Source organism: Mesoplodon densirostris, chromosome 2 (assembly GCF_025265405.1).
Source record: "Mesoplodon densirostris isolate mMesDen1 chromosome 2, mMesDen1 primary haplotype, whole genome shotgun sequence".
NCBI classification, from domain to species: domain Eukaryota; kingdom Metazoa; phylum Chordata; class Mammalia; order Artiodactyla; family Ziphiidae; genus Mesoplodon; species Mesoplodon densirostris.
In genome coordinates this window covers 27,817,047-27,833,475 of record NC_082662.1, presented here as the reverse complement: position 1 = coordinate 27,833,475, position 16,429 = coordinate 27,817,047, and the positions used below count along the sequence as shown (strand labels likewise).

The following is a 16,429-nucleotide window of genomic DNA, read 5'->3' as shown; positions in this document are numbered from 1 at the left end:
TGCGTATATTGAAGAATCCTTGCATTCCTGGAATAAACCCCACTTGATCATGGTGTATGATCCTTTTAATGTGCTGTTGGATTCTGTTTGCTAGTATTTTGTTGAGGATTTTTGCATCTATGTTCATCAGTGATATTGGCCTGTAGTTTTCTTTCTTTGTGACATCCTTGTCTGGTTTTGGTATCAAGGTGATGGTGGCCTTGTAGAATGAGTTTGGGAGTGTTCCTCCCTCTGCTATATTTTGGAAGAGTTGGCAGGCATATTTAAAGTGACGAAAGGGAAAAAACTACAACCAAGATTACTCTAGCCAGCAAGGATCTCATTCAGATTTGACAGAGAAATTAAAACCTTTACAGACAAGCAAAAGCTAAGAAAATTCAGCACCACAAAACCAGTTTTACAACAAATGCTAAAGGAACTTCTCTAGGCAGGAAACACAAGAGAAGGAAAAGACCTAAAATAACAAACCCAAAACAATTAAGAAAATGATAATAGGAACATACATATCGATAATTATCTTAAATGTAAATGGATTAAATGCTCCCACCAAAAGACACAAAGTGGCTGAGTGGATTAAAAAAACAAGACCTGAATATATGCTGTCTACAAGAGACCCACTTTAGACCTAGGGACACATACAGACTGAAAGTGAGGGGATGGAAAAAGATTCCATGCAAAGGGAAATCAAAAGAAAGCTAGAGTAGCAATTCTCATATCAGACAAAATAGACTTTAAAATAAAGACTCTTACAAGAGACAAAGAAGGACACAACATAATGATCAAAGGATCAATCCAAGAAGAAGATATAACAATTGTAAATATTTATACACCCAACATAGGATCACCTCAATACATAAGGCAAATGCTAACGGCCATAAAAGGGAAAATTGACAGTAACACAATCATAGTAGGGGACTTTAACACCCCACTTTCACCAATGGACAGATCATCCAAAATGAAAATAAATAAGGAAACACAAGCTTTAAATGATACATTAAACAAGATGGACTTAATTGATATTTATAAGACATTCCATCCAAAAACAACAGAATACACTTTCTTCTCAAGTGCTCATGGAACATTCTCCAGGATAGATAATACCTTGGGTCACAAATCAAGCCTTGGTAAATGTAAGAAAATTGAAATCGTATCAAGTATCTTTTCCAACCACAATGCATGAGACTAGATATCAATTACAGGAAAAAATCTGTAAAAAATACAAACACATGCAGGCTAAAAAATACACTACATAATAACCAAGAGATCACTGAAGAAATCAAAGAGGAAATCAAAAAAATCCCTAAAACAAATGACAATGAAAACACGATGACCCAAAACATATGGGAAGCAGCAAAAGAAGTTGCAAGAGGGAAGTTTATAGCAATACAATCCTACCTCAAGAAAAAAGAAACATCTCAAATAAACAACCTAACCTTACACCTAAAGCAATTAGAGAAAGAAGAACAAAAAGACCCCAAAGTTAACAGAAGAAAATAAATCATAGAGATCATATCAGAAATAAATGAAAAATAAATAAAGGAAACGATAGCAAAGATCAATAAAACTAAAAGCTGCTTCTTTGAGAAGATAAACAAAATTGATAAACCATTAGCCAGAATCATCAAGGAAAAAAGGGAGAAGTCTCAAATCAATAGAATTAGAAATGAAAAAGTTGAAGTAACAACTGACACTGCAGATATACAAAAGACCATGTGAGTTCACTACAAGCAACTCTATGCCAATAAAATGGACAACCTGGAAAAAATGGACAACTTCTTAGAAATGCACAACCATCCGAGACTGAACCAGGAAGAAATAGAAAATATGAGCAGACCAATCACAAGCACTGAAATTTAAACTGTGATTAAAAATCTTCTAACAGGGGGCTTCCCTGTTGGCGCAGTGGTTGAGAGTCCGCCTGCCAATGCAGGGGATGCGGGTTCATGCCCCGGTACGGGACGATCCCACATGCCGCAGAGCAGCTGGGCCCGTGAGCCATGGCCACTGAGCCTGCGCGTCCAGAGCCTGTGCTCCACAGTGGGAGAGGCCACAACAGTGAGAGGCCTGCATACCGCAAAAAAAGAAAGAAAGAAAGAAAAAATCTTCCAAGAAACAAAAGCCTAGGACCAGTTGGCTTCACAGGAGAATTCTGTCAAACATTTAGAGAAGGGCTAACATCTATCCTTCTCAAACTCTTCCAAAATATAGCAGAGTGAGGAACACTCCCAAACTCATTCTACAAGGCCACCATCGCCCTGATACCAAAACCAGACAAAGAGGTCACAAAGGAAGAAAACTGCAGGCCACACTGATGAACATAGATGCAAAAATCCTCAACAAAATACTAGCAAACAGAATCCAACAGCACATTAAAAGGATCATACACTTTGATCAAGTAGGGTTTATTCCAGGAATGCAAGGATTCTTCAATATATGCAAATCAATCAATGTGATACACCATATTAACAAATGGAAGGAGAAAAGCCATATGATCATCTCAATAGATGCAGAGAAAGCTTTCGACAAAATTCAACACCCATTTATGATAAAAACACTCCAGAAAGTAGGCATAGAGGGAACTTTCCTCAACATAATAAAGGCCATACATGACAAACCCACAGCCAACATCATCCTCAATGGTGAAAAACTGAAACCGTTTCCACTAAGATCAGGAACAAGACAAGGTTGCCCACTCTCACCACTCTTATTCAACCTAGTTTTGGAAGTTTTAGCCACAGCAATCAGAGAAGAAAAAGAAATAAAAGGAATCCAAATCGGAAAAGAAGAAGTAAAGCTGTCACTGTTTGCAGATGACATGATACTCTACATAGAGAATCGTAAAGAAGCTACCAGAAAACTACTAGAGCTAATCAATGAATTTGGTAAAGTAGCAGGTTACAAAATTAATGCACAGAAATCTCTGGCATTCCCATACACTAAAGATGAAAAATCTGAAAGAGAAATTAAGGAAACATTCTCATTTACCACTGCAACAAAAAGAATAAAATACCTGACAGTAAACCTACCTAAGGAGACAAAAGACCTGTATGCAGAAAACTATAAGACACTGATGAAAGAAATTAAAGATGATAGAAACAAATGGAGAGATATGCTATGTTCTTGGATTGGAAGAATCAACATTGTGAAAATGACTATACTACCCAAAACAATCTACAGATTCAATGCAATCCCTATCAAACTACCAATGGCATTTTTCACAGAACTAGAACAAAAAATTTCACAATTTATGTGGCAACACAAAAGACCCCAAATAGCCAAAGCAATCTTGAGAAAGAAAAACAGAGCTGGAGGAATCAGACTCCCTGACTTCATACTATACTACAAAGCTACAGTAATCAAGACAGTATGGTAGTAGCACAAAAACAGAAATGTAGATCAATGGAACAGGATACAAAGCCCAGAGGTAAACCCACGCACATATGGTCACCTTATCTTTGATAAAGGAGGCAAGAATATACAATGGAGAACTACAGTGAGGTATCACCTCACACCAGTCAGAATGGCCATCATCAAAAAATCTGCAAACAATAAATGCTGGAGAGGGTGTGGAGAAAGGGGAACCCTCCTGCACTGTTGGTGGGAATGTAAGTTGATACAGCCACTATGGAGAACACTGTGGAGGTTCCTTAAAAAACTAAAACTAGAACTACCATATGACCCAGCAATCCAACTACTGGGCATATACCCTGAGAAAACCATAATTCAAAAAGAGTCATGTACCACAATGCTCATCGCAGCTCTATTTACAATAGCCAGGACATGGAAGCAACCTAAGTGTCCATCAAGACATGAATGGATAAAGAAGAGGTGGCACATATATACAATGGAATATTACTCAGCCATAAAAGGAAACGAAATTCAGTTATTTGTAGTGAGGTGGATGGACCTAGACTCTCTCATACAGAGTGAAATAAGTCAGAAAGAAAAAAATAAATACCATAGGCTAACACATATATATGGAATCTAAAAAAAAAAAAAGGTTCTGAAGAACCTAGAGGCAGGACAGGAATAAAGATGCAGACATAGAGAATGAACTTGAGGACATGGGGAGGGGGAAGGGTAAGCTGGGATGAAGTGAGAGAGTGACCTGGACTTATATACACTACCAAATGTAAAATAAAATAGATAGCTAGTGGGAAGCAGCTGCATACCACAGGGAGATCAGCTCGGTGCTTTGTGACCACCCAGAGGTGTGGAATAGCGTGGGTGGGAGGGAGACACAAGAGGGAAGAGATATGGGGATATATGTATATGTATAGCTGATTCACTTTGTTATAAAGCAGAAACTAACACACTCTTGTAAAGCAATTATTCTCCAGTAAAGATTTTTTTTAATGTTAAAATAAAAAAAAACCTTCCCCATCATCCCTTATCTCCTCCTTTGCATCTGTTGCCTCTGATCCCTGTCCACTTCACCTCCTGAGTCTCATGCCCCTTTCCTGCTCTCACCCCCTCTGCCAGCCCCCATCCACTTTCCCCCAGTGCATGGCTGACATCCTTCTAATTGTTCTCTCTCCCTCCACTTCGTCCTCCTCACAGCAACCAACATCTTGCTAATCTGCAATCGGATACACTCTGGATAAGATGGCTTCTCAATGCCTCCAGAAAAATATCCAGTCCAGCCCCAGCCTACATTTCCAGCCCCTCTTCTAGATGTTTCCTGCTTAGTGTGTCCAACCACACCGTGCAGCTCACAGAGCCCTGGAATCCACAGCGGCTCTGTCTCCGGTGCCCTGCCTGGGGTGCCCTTTCCCCTCTTACCCAGTTAATTCCTAAGCCTCCTTTTAAGACCCCAATCAAATGCTCACTCTTTAGTGAGGGCATCCTACCCTCCCCTCTTTCCCTTCTGCCCCCCAGCACAGTCTGACCTGCATTGGTTCCAGCATTTGTCACTCTGTACTATAGCTATATCCCCTTGCACCCACCTAGCCCTGGATCCTGGCCCATAGGAAGTACCCAATAAATGTACAAGTACTTGTTGACTGAATGAATGACCTAGCCATAAATCTCCCTTTCAAATTGGGACAACCAGAAAGCAGCATCCTTCTCCCTGACTGGACCTCAGGGCAGGGGCGTGTGCTGTTCACCTGGGTTCCTTCATTCAGGTTGGCTGGTGTGTGTTGATTATGCTCAAGCTTGAGGTTCTGCACACCGACAGATGTTTGCAAATGGGGAATCATCGTGCAGCTGAGCCCCTTCAGGCCTCTCACTGTCATCACCCTGACCCTCTGGTCTCCTGGCAGGTGTGTTCTTCACTTTCCACACCTTCCACCTGGAGAGCAGCCACGACTACCTCCTCATCACGGAGAACAGCAGTTTCACCCAGCCCCTGAGGCAGCTGACCGGTTCCCGGTTGCCAGCCCCCATCAGCGCTGGACTCTACGGCAACTTCACTGCCCAGGTCCGCTTCATTTCCGATTTCTCCATGTCCTACGAAGGCTTCAACATCACCTTCTCAGGTAAAGCATGTGAGGGTCCCTCGGGGTAAGTGATGGCTGAGCACTCTGTCTCTCCCACCCCCCCACCCTGCTGCCGGCCTCTGGTCTTCCCAGTAGATGGTTATTGGTCCCCTCCCCAGCCTCCGGGAGAGGGACCTCACTGCTGCAGCAGAAGATAGTTGGGTTAGACACAAGGACGAACTTCCTTATAGTGGGTTTGGAAGGAATTAGCAGGTCTGTTGGGGAATCTCCTTCTGTGAAGGTATTTAGGCTTCACTCTGAACATGACCAACCCAACTGATTGAACTAGAGGACCTCAGGAGTCCCATCCTACCCTAGTAATTCCAGATTCTTCTTCTGATTCCACTTCCACTACTTTACAACCACAGCAATTTCTAAAAAAAAAAAAAAAAAGAAAGAAAAAGAAGGGAGACTGAAATTCACATTTTGGAGTGTTTTGGTCTCATTTGGGGGCTACATCACCAATGCTAATTTAGTAGCAATGGATATTTATCTTTGTGTTTAGGAATCCTGAAAAGAAAGCTCATTAATGTTCATTCAGGGAGAAAAGAGGACGCTTCACTCCTCTAGTACCAAGTCCTCCCGCTGTTCTCATACTATTGCTCCCAGACCACCCCCTCCCAGCACCAGCCAGGAGCAGAGACAGCAGATGGATTCCCCTGGGATGGCTGAGAGATATCTGACCTCTAGGAAATGGGACATGGCCGAGCTCAGCCTCACAGTGTCCCTCCAGCAGATGCCACCTGCCATGTCCTGGCTGATGGGACATATCCAACCAGTCTGCCTCATCCAGCCTCTTTCTCCCCACCACACAGAGCCCTGGGGTACTGTGTCCCAGAAGGGAGATGCCCTTGGGGATGAGGGAAAAGGTACTTCTATATCATCACTAGAGGTATAAAAGTCACTAGAGGCGGGTCCCTGGTGCATAAGTGCCACTCCGTCACACATGCCATCTGCCTCAAGTACCAGCGTTACCAAGACAGCTTCAGCTGAAGCACTTGGATTCTTTTTCCCAATGTAAGTTGCCCTAGGCTGGGTCATGCATTCTGAACCTCTAGAACCAGGCTGATTGAATTGATCTGGCTTGGTGCCCAGGGAGAAAGAGGCAGGAGAGTCCACAAGCCTGAGGCTGGGGTTCATGTGGAGATGAAGGGACAGGAGGGAAGGGTCAGCCTCAGAAACACTCCCGGGAAGCATGTTTCCAGAAAGGCGGTGCTCTCTCCCACTGCTTATGGTCTGGAGGCACTCAGACCACCCAGAACACACCTGCCTGTTCTCACCTGTCTCTGTCCCTCTCGGGCTCTCTCTCCTTCTCTCCTTACTTTTCGTGCATCGGTGTGTATCCTGTACCTCTGTCTTCCTCTCTCGTCCTCTTCTCCATGGTGTCTTTGTGTGTTCCCATCCTCTGTGTCTGACCCCAGCTCTCCTGCTGCCTTTCCAGAGTATGACTTGGAGCCCTGTGAGGAGCCTGAGGTCCCAGCCTACAGCATCCGGAAGGGCTTGCAGTTTGGTGTAGGCGACACCTTGACCTTCTCCTGCTTCCCCGGGTACCGTCTGGAGGGCACGGCCCGCATCACGTGCCTGGGGGGCAGACGGCGCCTGTGGAGCTCGCCTCTGCCAAGGTGTGTTGGTAGGTGGTCACGTGCTTTCATTTTGCTTCACTAATGGGGTTGGCCGGACTTTAGTCAATTGCTGGGAGGTGGTGGAACGCACCTGGGCCAAGAGGCCGACAGGGTTGGGTTTAAAGACTGTCTTAGCACACGGTTACCTTGGGTGGGTGGCCTACCCTCCTTCCACGCCAACCTCCTTATCGGTACAGGAGAGATGGCAATGCCTGCTTCATGAGCTGTTCTGTAGCCTCAACGGACCTTTACAAAGCGGGTCCACAGTAGGCACTCGGATGAAATCAATTTCTATGCTGTTACATCCCACCCTTAACACACATTCCCATGGCTAATTGATGCCTCTTGCGGAGAAATCTGGGTGGGGTGTGTGGGTGCACCTATAGGAAGGAGGTATGACCTTTGCCCATGGAGAATCCCCATCTGGTGGAGGAGAGGGCTGATTTTACTTGTCCAATGAGGATGCTAGCTTTTGAGATCTCTAGAAAGACTTCCTCCATTCCGCTGGGGAAGAGAGAGAGAAGCAGGAGTTGGGTTCATTTATAGAGCACCCACCACAGGTCAGGCCTGCTTCTGGATGCTGAGAATACAAAGGTGAACAATACAGAGAAGGTCTCTGCACTCCTGGTCTCACATTGTGGTGGGGGGAGATAAGCTGTAAACGCATGGATGTGTAGTGTGTCGGGCAGTGTTGAGGGTTACAGAGAAAGATGGTCAGCTTAGAAAGTGCTGGAGGTTTTTATAACAAGTCGTCAGGAAAGACTTCTCTGATGAGCTGACATTTTAGTAGAGATCTGAAGGGATTCAAGGAGCCAATTCATGGGAGAAGAGGAAGCAGAGTACCAAGGCCCCAAGCCACGAGGATGCTCGGTGTTTGAGGAATAGCTTGGAGGCCAGTCTGGAGCGAGTGAGGGGGAGAGCAGTGGATGGTGAGGTTAAAGAGGCAGCTGATGGAGTTGGGACCAGGAGGTCTGTGACCCAAGGTCCTGCCGGCCTCCTGGCCAGCGTGCTGGAGCAGGCTATTCAGAGCTCCAGGCCCAGAGGGTGGAGAGAAGTGGGGTGATATCCCAGGGACTGGGGACAGTTGCTGGCTGTCCCTCATTTACAAGGTTCATGGCTCTGCTTGCTCGATGCTCACACCATGGGGCTAGATGGAACACAGGCTGGATCAGTGGAGTACCTTCCATGCTCAGTGCTATCCGCTAGTGCTAAATATTACAGAAAACCCCAATATACCAAACAGATCAAAGCAGCACTGCACTGACTGAAACAGGTGCCGGCGTCTTGAGAGCCCTTGAGGTCAGCCTTGCCCAAGACGACCGCACGGGGCCCTGGGGCTCTGCAGAGGACATTCGTAAATAGGATGGCAAGCTGGGCTGGGCTCAGGCTGTGGGGTCACCTGGGCCCAAGGGTGAGTCTCTGCTCTGCCACTCACCAGCTGTTAGACCTTGGGCAAGCCACCAGACCCCAGCTGCTCCAGCCTCCTCGCTTATAAAACAGAGATAACAATATCCAATTCACAGGCTTTATTCCAGATTAGATGATGTAATTTACATAAACCAACGGGGTGCCGTATAATTATCATCAATTTGCCAATAACCTTTTTATCATTATTTATCGATGACATGACCAACAATCAATAACCCTTTACGATCTCAGAGGGGAAACATTAAGACAAATAGATGCAGAATTCCATTTTTGATCAATTAACTAATCTCAAAGTTTATCCTTTTTCCTGCAACCATCCCCCAGAGCATCCACCCACCCTGACCTGGACACACATTCAGACACACATGTACCTCCCACTGTGTAGGTTCAGTTTCGATGTGGCTGCTAGCAGCTCTTTTCTGCTCTGGAGAAATGTCTTCAGCTAAGTGGCTCTGAGGGGAATTTTTCCTGAATGGGATTATCCAGGACCACAGATACGCACACGCCCTAAGCTCTCGCCTCATTGATCTCATTACATAAACTCATTCTTTAACTTACTGTTCCAATTACTGTTTGGTCATGGCGCCTCACAATATTTTCATTATTACATTTGTCTTCTGTTTTGTATGTATTCATAACGCATAGCAATTATAATCGCTTCTAATTACCACCAGCCCGCAACAGAACCTCAGGCTGGAGGTATCACGGGAATGTCCACCCGGGAGATGCTCCCAGTCGCCATACGCACTGGAGGTGTAAATTGAATAACTTACCAGGAACATTCCCTGCTGAGAAGGAGATGAACAGTCCTGGGCTCTAATTCATTGTGTGACAGGGCGACACAGCCCCTGACCTCAGAGTCCCCTGAGCTGGGTGTGGAAGAGACAGCCCTGATCCCAGAGGACCCCATTCTGTGCCAAGAGTCATGGCCCTGCCCTTGAGAGCCCCTCATGGTGGAGCAGACCTACCTCTCTGCCTCGGGAGCCCCAGACTGATAGACAAGACACAGCCCCTGCCCTTAACGAGACCTCTTCTGATGGGGATGACAGAAGTCGTAGATGCCCGAATTAGCCGCAGCACTTTCCGGTGCAGATGACTGTTTGTTTCTCTGGAACATTTATTTGTTTCCATTTATGCTTGTGTTTGGCTTTTCAGTGCATCTGCTCACCTCCCTTGATACTTTGGAAACTCTCCCAAAATCAAGTGCCAGGTCCCGCTACCTCCTGTACACTCCCCGGTGCCCTGGAAAAAGGCCTCAGTAGGGGCCAAGGACTGGCCCCATCTGAAGCTGTCAGCCCCCTTCCCCTCCCCATAAAGGTGTCGGGCATGTGGGAAAGAGGATAGGGTCATGCTGGGACAGAGATGGCATATAGCTGTTGTGCAGCAAGCTGGGGTAGGAAGGAGGTACAAAAATATGTCAAAGCCCACGTTCAAGGACAACCACCTTTTAGGAACTAGGCAGAGAGCAAGAGGTACCAGGAACAGTGAGGGTGCTGTGAACGTCAGGCAGCTAACACATGCTTCCCGAGAAGCTTCTTGGGCTTTCTGCCATTCCCGGAACCTGGGCAGTTAGGGCTCCAAATAGAAGCAGATAAGCTGCGTAGATTCATCGGGTTAGATGAGGAGAGAAAGGAATAACGCTTGTTGAGGGCCTACTCGGTGCTAGCCACTTCCTATATATTCACCTCTTTCATCATAAAATTTCATATATGTATTCTCTCTAGTCTTATGTGGATACTGTTATTGTCCAGATGGAGGCAGATGAAGAGACCGAGGTTCAGAGAGTTGATATAACTGGTCTGTCTGAGTCTAAAATCCATGCTCATCCCACTGCACCACATGTCGTTCCCTAGACAGAAGAGAATACTGTGTGATGCCCAGAGATGATGGAGAGCTGCTTCAGAGGGCTGCCCACGTGATGTGACTGAGTAATAAATGTCTAAATATGCACAGCCCTCAGCACCCCCTCCCCAAATGGCCACCTTCATCAGAGGGCACCCAGAATACTTACACACTTTAGAAACATGTCTACCTAAAGTATCAGCAGCCACCAGGGTGCCCGTCCACCACCCGCCCTTTAGTTTTATGCCCCAGCTCTGCACATTCATTACACACGTTCGGACACTCTGCAAACAGGCTGAGTTTAAAGTACTGCAAAGCAAGATTTCTCCTCCAAGACAAATGATGGCTGTCCTTTTCAGTTTGAGCTGCTATAAGAAAATACCATAAAGAGGGTGGCATCAACAACAAGTATTTATTTCTCACAGTTCGGAGGCTGGCAAGTCCAAGATCAAGGTGCCAGTGGATTCAGTGTCTGGTAAAGGCCCTCTCCCTGGTTTCCAGATGGCAGCCTTCTTGCTGTACCATCACACAGCAGACAGATTGCAGGCTCTGGTCAATTCCTCTGCTGATAAGGGCACTAATCCCATCATGGGGGCTCTCCCCTCATGACCTCATCTAGACCTAATTACCTCCCAAAGGCCCCACCTCCAAATAGCATCACACTGGGGAATCAGGGCTTCAGCATAAGAATTTGTCAGAGGGACACAAACATGCTGTCCATAGTAATGACTTATGTGATGTCTTAGGAACCTGAAGCTGGTCCTGAACTGGAAAGGGCCCAGGGAGGAGGGCTTGTCCTCTGATTGGTGGGACATGGTCACTATCTTCAAAGTTCTAAGGAGCAGCCTTGGGGACAAGAGAACACACAGAGGTACAACTAAGCCCACTAGAGGCTCAGCTCTGAATGTTCCTGTATCACATGCTCCCTCCACACTGCTGTGGCCTAGGACACTCGAGGTTCAGGACAATTAAAGTTGAATATGTGGTGACCTCAGGGTCCTTCCAGCCAATGACTGTGCCTAGAATAGGGACACTGGGGAATGGTTCAGGGAAAGCAGACGTGCTACCACCAACCTCAGAGATTCAACATATGCTCCAAACTCCCCATATGTCCAGACAAATAATGGGCCTGCCATCTGGACATGTATTTATAACCTTCCAGAACCTAATCATTTTTAGAGCTGTCCATCCTCTGAGGTCAGTGTCCTCCATATTTATTCATTCATTCATTTGACAAATATTTATTTTACAGACAATCTGGGCTAAGCCTTGGAAATTCATGGATTCATTAAGCATGACCTTTACCTTCAAGTAACGCACAGTTTGGTTAGGGGGTGCAGACAAGAAACAAGCCATCAGGGTGCGATCTGGTAGACGCTCTGCTACAGGGAAGCCCAGGAAGAGGCTTCACAATTATCAAAGACCCTAGAGAGCCAACTACAGGGTCCTTCAGCACATGCCCTGCACTGAGCTACCCCTTTCATCACTGCTGCTGTCCTGCCCAGGCATGGAGCAGAGTGAGTGGGTGCTGGAGATACAGAAATATGACCAAGCCCTAAAGCACCCACAGGGCAGTGGAGGAGATAGAAATGTTAACAAATAAGTCAAGTAAAATGTGATAACCGCTATAAATAGAGGTATAGGAACAATGGGGAAAGAATGACTAATTCTGGAGGAGCAGAAACAGATTTTGAGAGGAAGGTGTGAATTCATTAGCTGTTGAATTAAACAGGGTTTCCATGGGTCTGTGCCAAAACTTTCTTCAGAGCCTCAGAGGCCCTAAATTCCAGGACCAAGAGGGCTGAGTTGTCAGCCCGCTCCTCTTCTTGAATTGAGAGACTTGATCTAAATTGCTAAGTACCAGGGTCTTTATCTTGAAAACAGGGATGGTAATTGTGCCTGCCTATGGGGATCGGTTGCTGTGACTAATGGCTGAAATGATCCTCGTAAAGCTTGGAAGATGCTAGCAATTATTATGCAATCTTGTCCCCTCTTCGTTTGTATCCTCTGATACTGAAAGGCTTTATCCCTCCTCACTTGGCTGCCCCCATCGTCCCCTGATGCCCTCCTTGGTCATTTCTGTTGCTATGATACTATATGAACAGGTGGAAGGGAGAATGGCTGCTTCATAACACTGTGAAAGTAAAGGGTGCCTGGTGGGTTTATTTCTATTTCTGCAGAAGAAAAACAGACAAACCGAAGGAGAGAAATAAAGGAATGTAGCAGAACTACAGGTGGGCAGGTGTTAAAAAAAAAAAAAAAACTTTGATAAGCATTCCTATAGTCAGGCAGACAAATGGACAGATAAACAGGCACTCTGGCAGGTAGAGAGGCAAGCAACTTGTCATCTTTGTAAGGTACTCCAGCGCTGTGAGTTGTTTTCCAGATGTAGCTGATGGGCGTTAATCTATGATTATTGTGATTCTCTTTCCAGCTGAGTGTGGGAATTCAGTCACGGGCACTCAGGGCACTCTGCTGTCCCCCAACTTTCCTGTGAACTACAATAACAACCACGAATGCATCTACTCCATCCAGACCCAGCCGGGGAAGGGGATTCAGCTCAAAGCCAGGACATTTGAACTCTCTGAAGGAGATGTCCTCAAGGTAACACTGATAGATTTCATAGAGTATGTATGTTACGGGATGCAAAAGTATGGTCACCACACTCATTTATCTCTGTGTGAATGACCCAACCTTTCTTCTTCCCTCCTGAGTCCCAAGATGTTGTCCTCACTCATCTGGGAGAAGTGAGAATCTAAGAGAGAAGGGTAGGCGAGTGTATTCTAAAGAATGTGGCTTTAGGGTTTGCTTAGGAGCTGACTGCTCTCAAATATGTATGTGATTGAGTAGGGGTTGTCTGGATAGTAAATCACCATAATAAACTCAGTTGGAGTGGCCAGTGGGTCAGGTTTTCCGTTGTGAACTGTGACCATCAACCTAGATAAGGAAGAGTTCATAGAATATGTGCATTTGTGTAGATATGTGTGGCTATAAATATGTTTATATGTACGTTTCCACATGTGTGTGCATCTGTGTCTGGGTCTGTATTTGGTTTGGGTGATCTGTGTCTGTACATACTTGTGTTCTGTGTGTGTGCATGTGTGTATGTTTTGAGTTTATGTTTCAGTGACCGGTGAGCTATTTCAGTAGCTTCAGTGTGCCATGGTGATGGCCTGTATGTAGCAGTGGGGTTGAAGAAAGTGGATTCAAGATCTACATAAGAGAAAGAAGTGAAAGGACTTGGACTAAAGAAAGGGTTATAGAGAGGGACTTGTTGAGACATTGAACACACTTATGACTGTGTTTCTTTGTGTGTGTGATTTGTACCTCCCATAACACATCGTGTGTGTGTAATCAAAGAGTTGACTCTGGAGAACTTATCAAAGAGCTGCCTTATTTAAAAGGATTATAAGGAAAATCTCATACTGAGTAGGTCCATTTTCATCCTAGGCCAAGAAACTTTTTTATCTTATTCTAATATAGTTTTATTCCCTGTAGCCAGAGAAATCTAGACATTAGAAACAACCAAAGGTCACCACTCTAGAAAATCCAAAGAGAAACCATTAAATAATCCCCATCCGTTAGGACTCTGTAGATATGATGAGTACACTGTGCTTTTTATGCAAAGATGATACCCTCTGGGGCGTGTGTGTGTGTGTGTGTGTGTGTGTGTGTGTGTGTTTGGAAGGCACTTCTCACTCTTACCTAATTACTCTTGAACCCAAGAGGAAGTACCATGAGATGACCAGTTGGGACCGGATATGCCTGAAACAGAACAGAATATGGCAAAGTGGCCCAGGAGGGAGTGGGTTCCTATCATTGGCTCCTTAAGCTCTACTTTTCAACCTCTAAGCTCCGCAGACAGAGAAATGCAGTGTGTATCTCCCTATAAGTGAACAATAGGCAGGACTTTATACTTTGCAAGGGCCATGTCTTCAGGCGTCTCCCTTGACCTCAGTTCTCTCCATCCATTTGTTCATCATCAACAACAGAGCCTCAGAGGACACACCCAGGGCCAACAAGGCCAGAGGGACTTCCGTGCTCTAGTGCTGCAGGTGGAATTGAGGAAGGCTGGACGATGCAGAGACCTTCTTGGAGGAAGGATGCTGTTAACCCTGCAGAAAAAGGCATTTTGGAGGCTTACAATTTTCGGGTTTTGAAGGGAGTGTGAGAAGCAGTTCTGTGAACGTGGCCTGACGGGACCAGCAGAAGGCCTTCTGCCTTGGTTGCTAGAGGCCACATGGAGCATGGCTGGTGCCCAAGCATCCTCTCTAGGGTGGTCTGGACTCAGAGTAGCACCTAAGACATAGTCAACAGGTGTGCATACCCCACTGCACTATCAAGGTTCTGCCTCAGGGTTGAGTGAGCAGCTTAACAGAAGAGAGACTTTTGGAGGTACTCAGGGTAAGAAGGGAGGAACCTGGGGCATCATCCCCAGGTCAGAGGTCAGGGAGGGCTCAGGCAGGGGTCAGGACCTCAGCTGGCCCTGCAGGGCTGTGGGGAGAGGGAGATGATTTCCTGTGTTTCTTACAGGGATCTTCCCAGACTTCAGACTTGGTCTCTGCAGCCACCTGCCTGGCTGGCCCTGCCACCAGCCTTCTAACACTGGGCTCCACCTTCTTGCCGAAAAGCCTCTTCCTCCCTTTCTAGGCCTCTGTAGTGTCCTCCTCAGAAGGTTGGGCTGTAGTGCTGACCTGGCCAAAAGGCCATCCACACGATCCTGTAACCACCAGAGCTGGGGGTCTGGGGAAGGGAGGGCAAGGCATCCAGGGAGATCATGTAGTTTCTTCTTCTAACTCTTCCCCTCAGGACCCTTGCCCTCCCGAGGGAGAACCTGGGACATGAATTATTTTGGAATGAAAAGAAATGCACAGTTATAGTTTCCACCCTGCAACCACTGTCAGCTGCAGTGGCAATGCTCTTTACACCTGTCGCTCCGATCTACCTCGACACAAAGAAGGTGGCACCCAGAGTCACCTCCGGGAGCACCCTGCCCTTGCCCTGGTGTAACTGACCCATCTGCCAGAACACTGGTGTATTTCCAATCCTGAGGATGTACCTGTCCCTCCCAAGAACCCCAGTGCATACCTGGATTCCTTCCCGCCCAGCGAGACCTGCCACTTCCTCCACACTTGCGTCTGACCAACCCTCCAAACCTTCCATACACGCTTGGATTTCTGACCCATGAAATGACTGTTTTCTTGCATTTGTGACTCTCAATCTTTTCCTTAACTTTAATAACTGAACATTTCTTAGACCTCACCCCTACACATACTCCAGCTTGTCTCCTAGAACTACCTGATTTCTTCTGTTTTGGCCTCCACCAAAATTTTGACCTCTGTCATCTGCAAGACAGAAGGTCCTCTAAATGCAATAGTGTGGAAAGACAACAGCTCCCAGCTCAAGATGGCACACGAAGCCCATGTATATAACTGCATCCTCTATGGTTCCCACGGAAATGACTAAAGGGACATGAAAACGGGAAATTAGGCAAGGGTGCCTTTCACATACAACTTAAAGGAATTTTTGCCAAATGAAATACCCGCCAAAAGGGGTACATTTTGAGAAAGAGCCTGATCAAAGTGTAATTCACATAAGTGAATTGAAAGCCTGCCAGTGGATTAAGTGCTAGAAACCTCAAGGAAAGAATGCATCTGAGACCACCTAGCTCAGAGCCGCAGAGTCTGGAGCCAAGGACACACTATGGGGCTGTTGGCAGGGGCCAGATCTCAATCCAACTAGCTCTTCTGGAAGCGTACAGGGTCTGAAAAACCACACAGAGCCACAGTTCCCTCTCAACATGACTTTCTGAATTCTGTTTGGCTGTTGTTGGCAAGCTGGATAAAGCAGAGCAATGCCATGGCTGGCGCCTAACAAGAGTGGGCAAGCTCATTTGAGAAGAGGCTGCCACAATCATACACACGCACACATGCACATGTACACACACATACACGTATACGCACTCTCCCTCACACACACAGGCTTTAGTACCATGAGCAGGAGAAGCTCCTACTATGGCCTCTTCTGGCTTAACTCTTCTGCTCCCCCTTAGGGGAG

The 16,429-nt window shown here is 46.1% G+C and overlaps 1 protein-coding gene across 2 annotated transcripts in view; it reads left to right on the top strand.

The window, feature by feature from the left end:
* Positions 1–16,429, top strand: part of CSMD2 (CUB and Sushi multiple domains 2) — a 660,274-nt gene that overhangs the window by 444,162 nt on the left and 199,683 nt on the right. For both annotated transcript variants that reach the window (XM_060081981.1, XM_060081974.1), the window contains exons 20-22: positions 5,265–5,480; positions 6,922–7,110; positions 12,807–12,976. In XM_060081981.1, the coding sequence (XP_059937964.1) occupies positions 5,265–5,480; positions 6,922–7,110; positions 12,807–12,976 (575 nt within the window). The remainder of the gene's footprint in view (positions 1–5,264; positions 5,481–6,921; positions 7,111–12,806; positions 12,977–16,429) is intronic.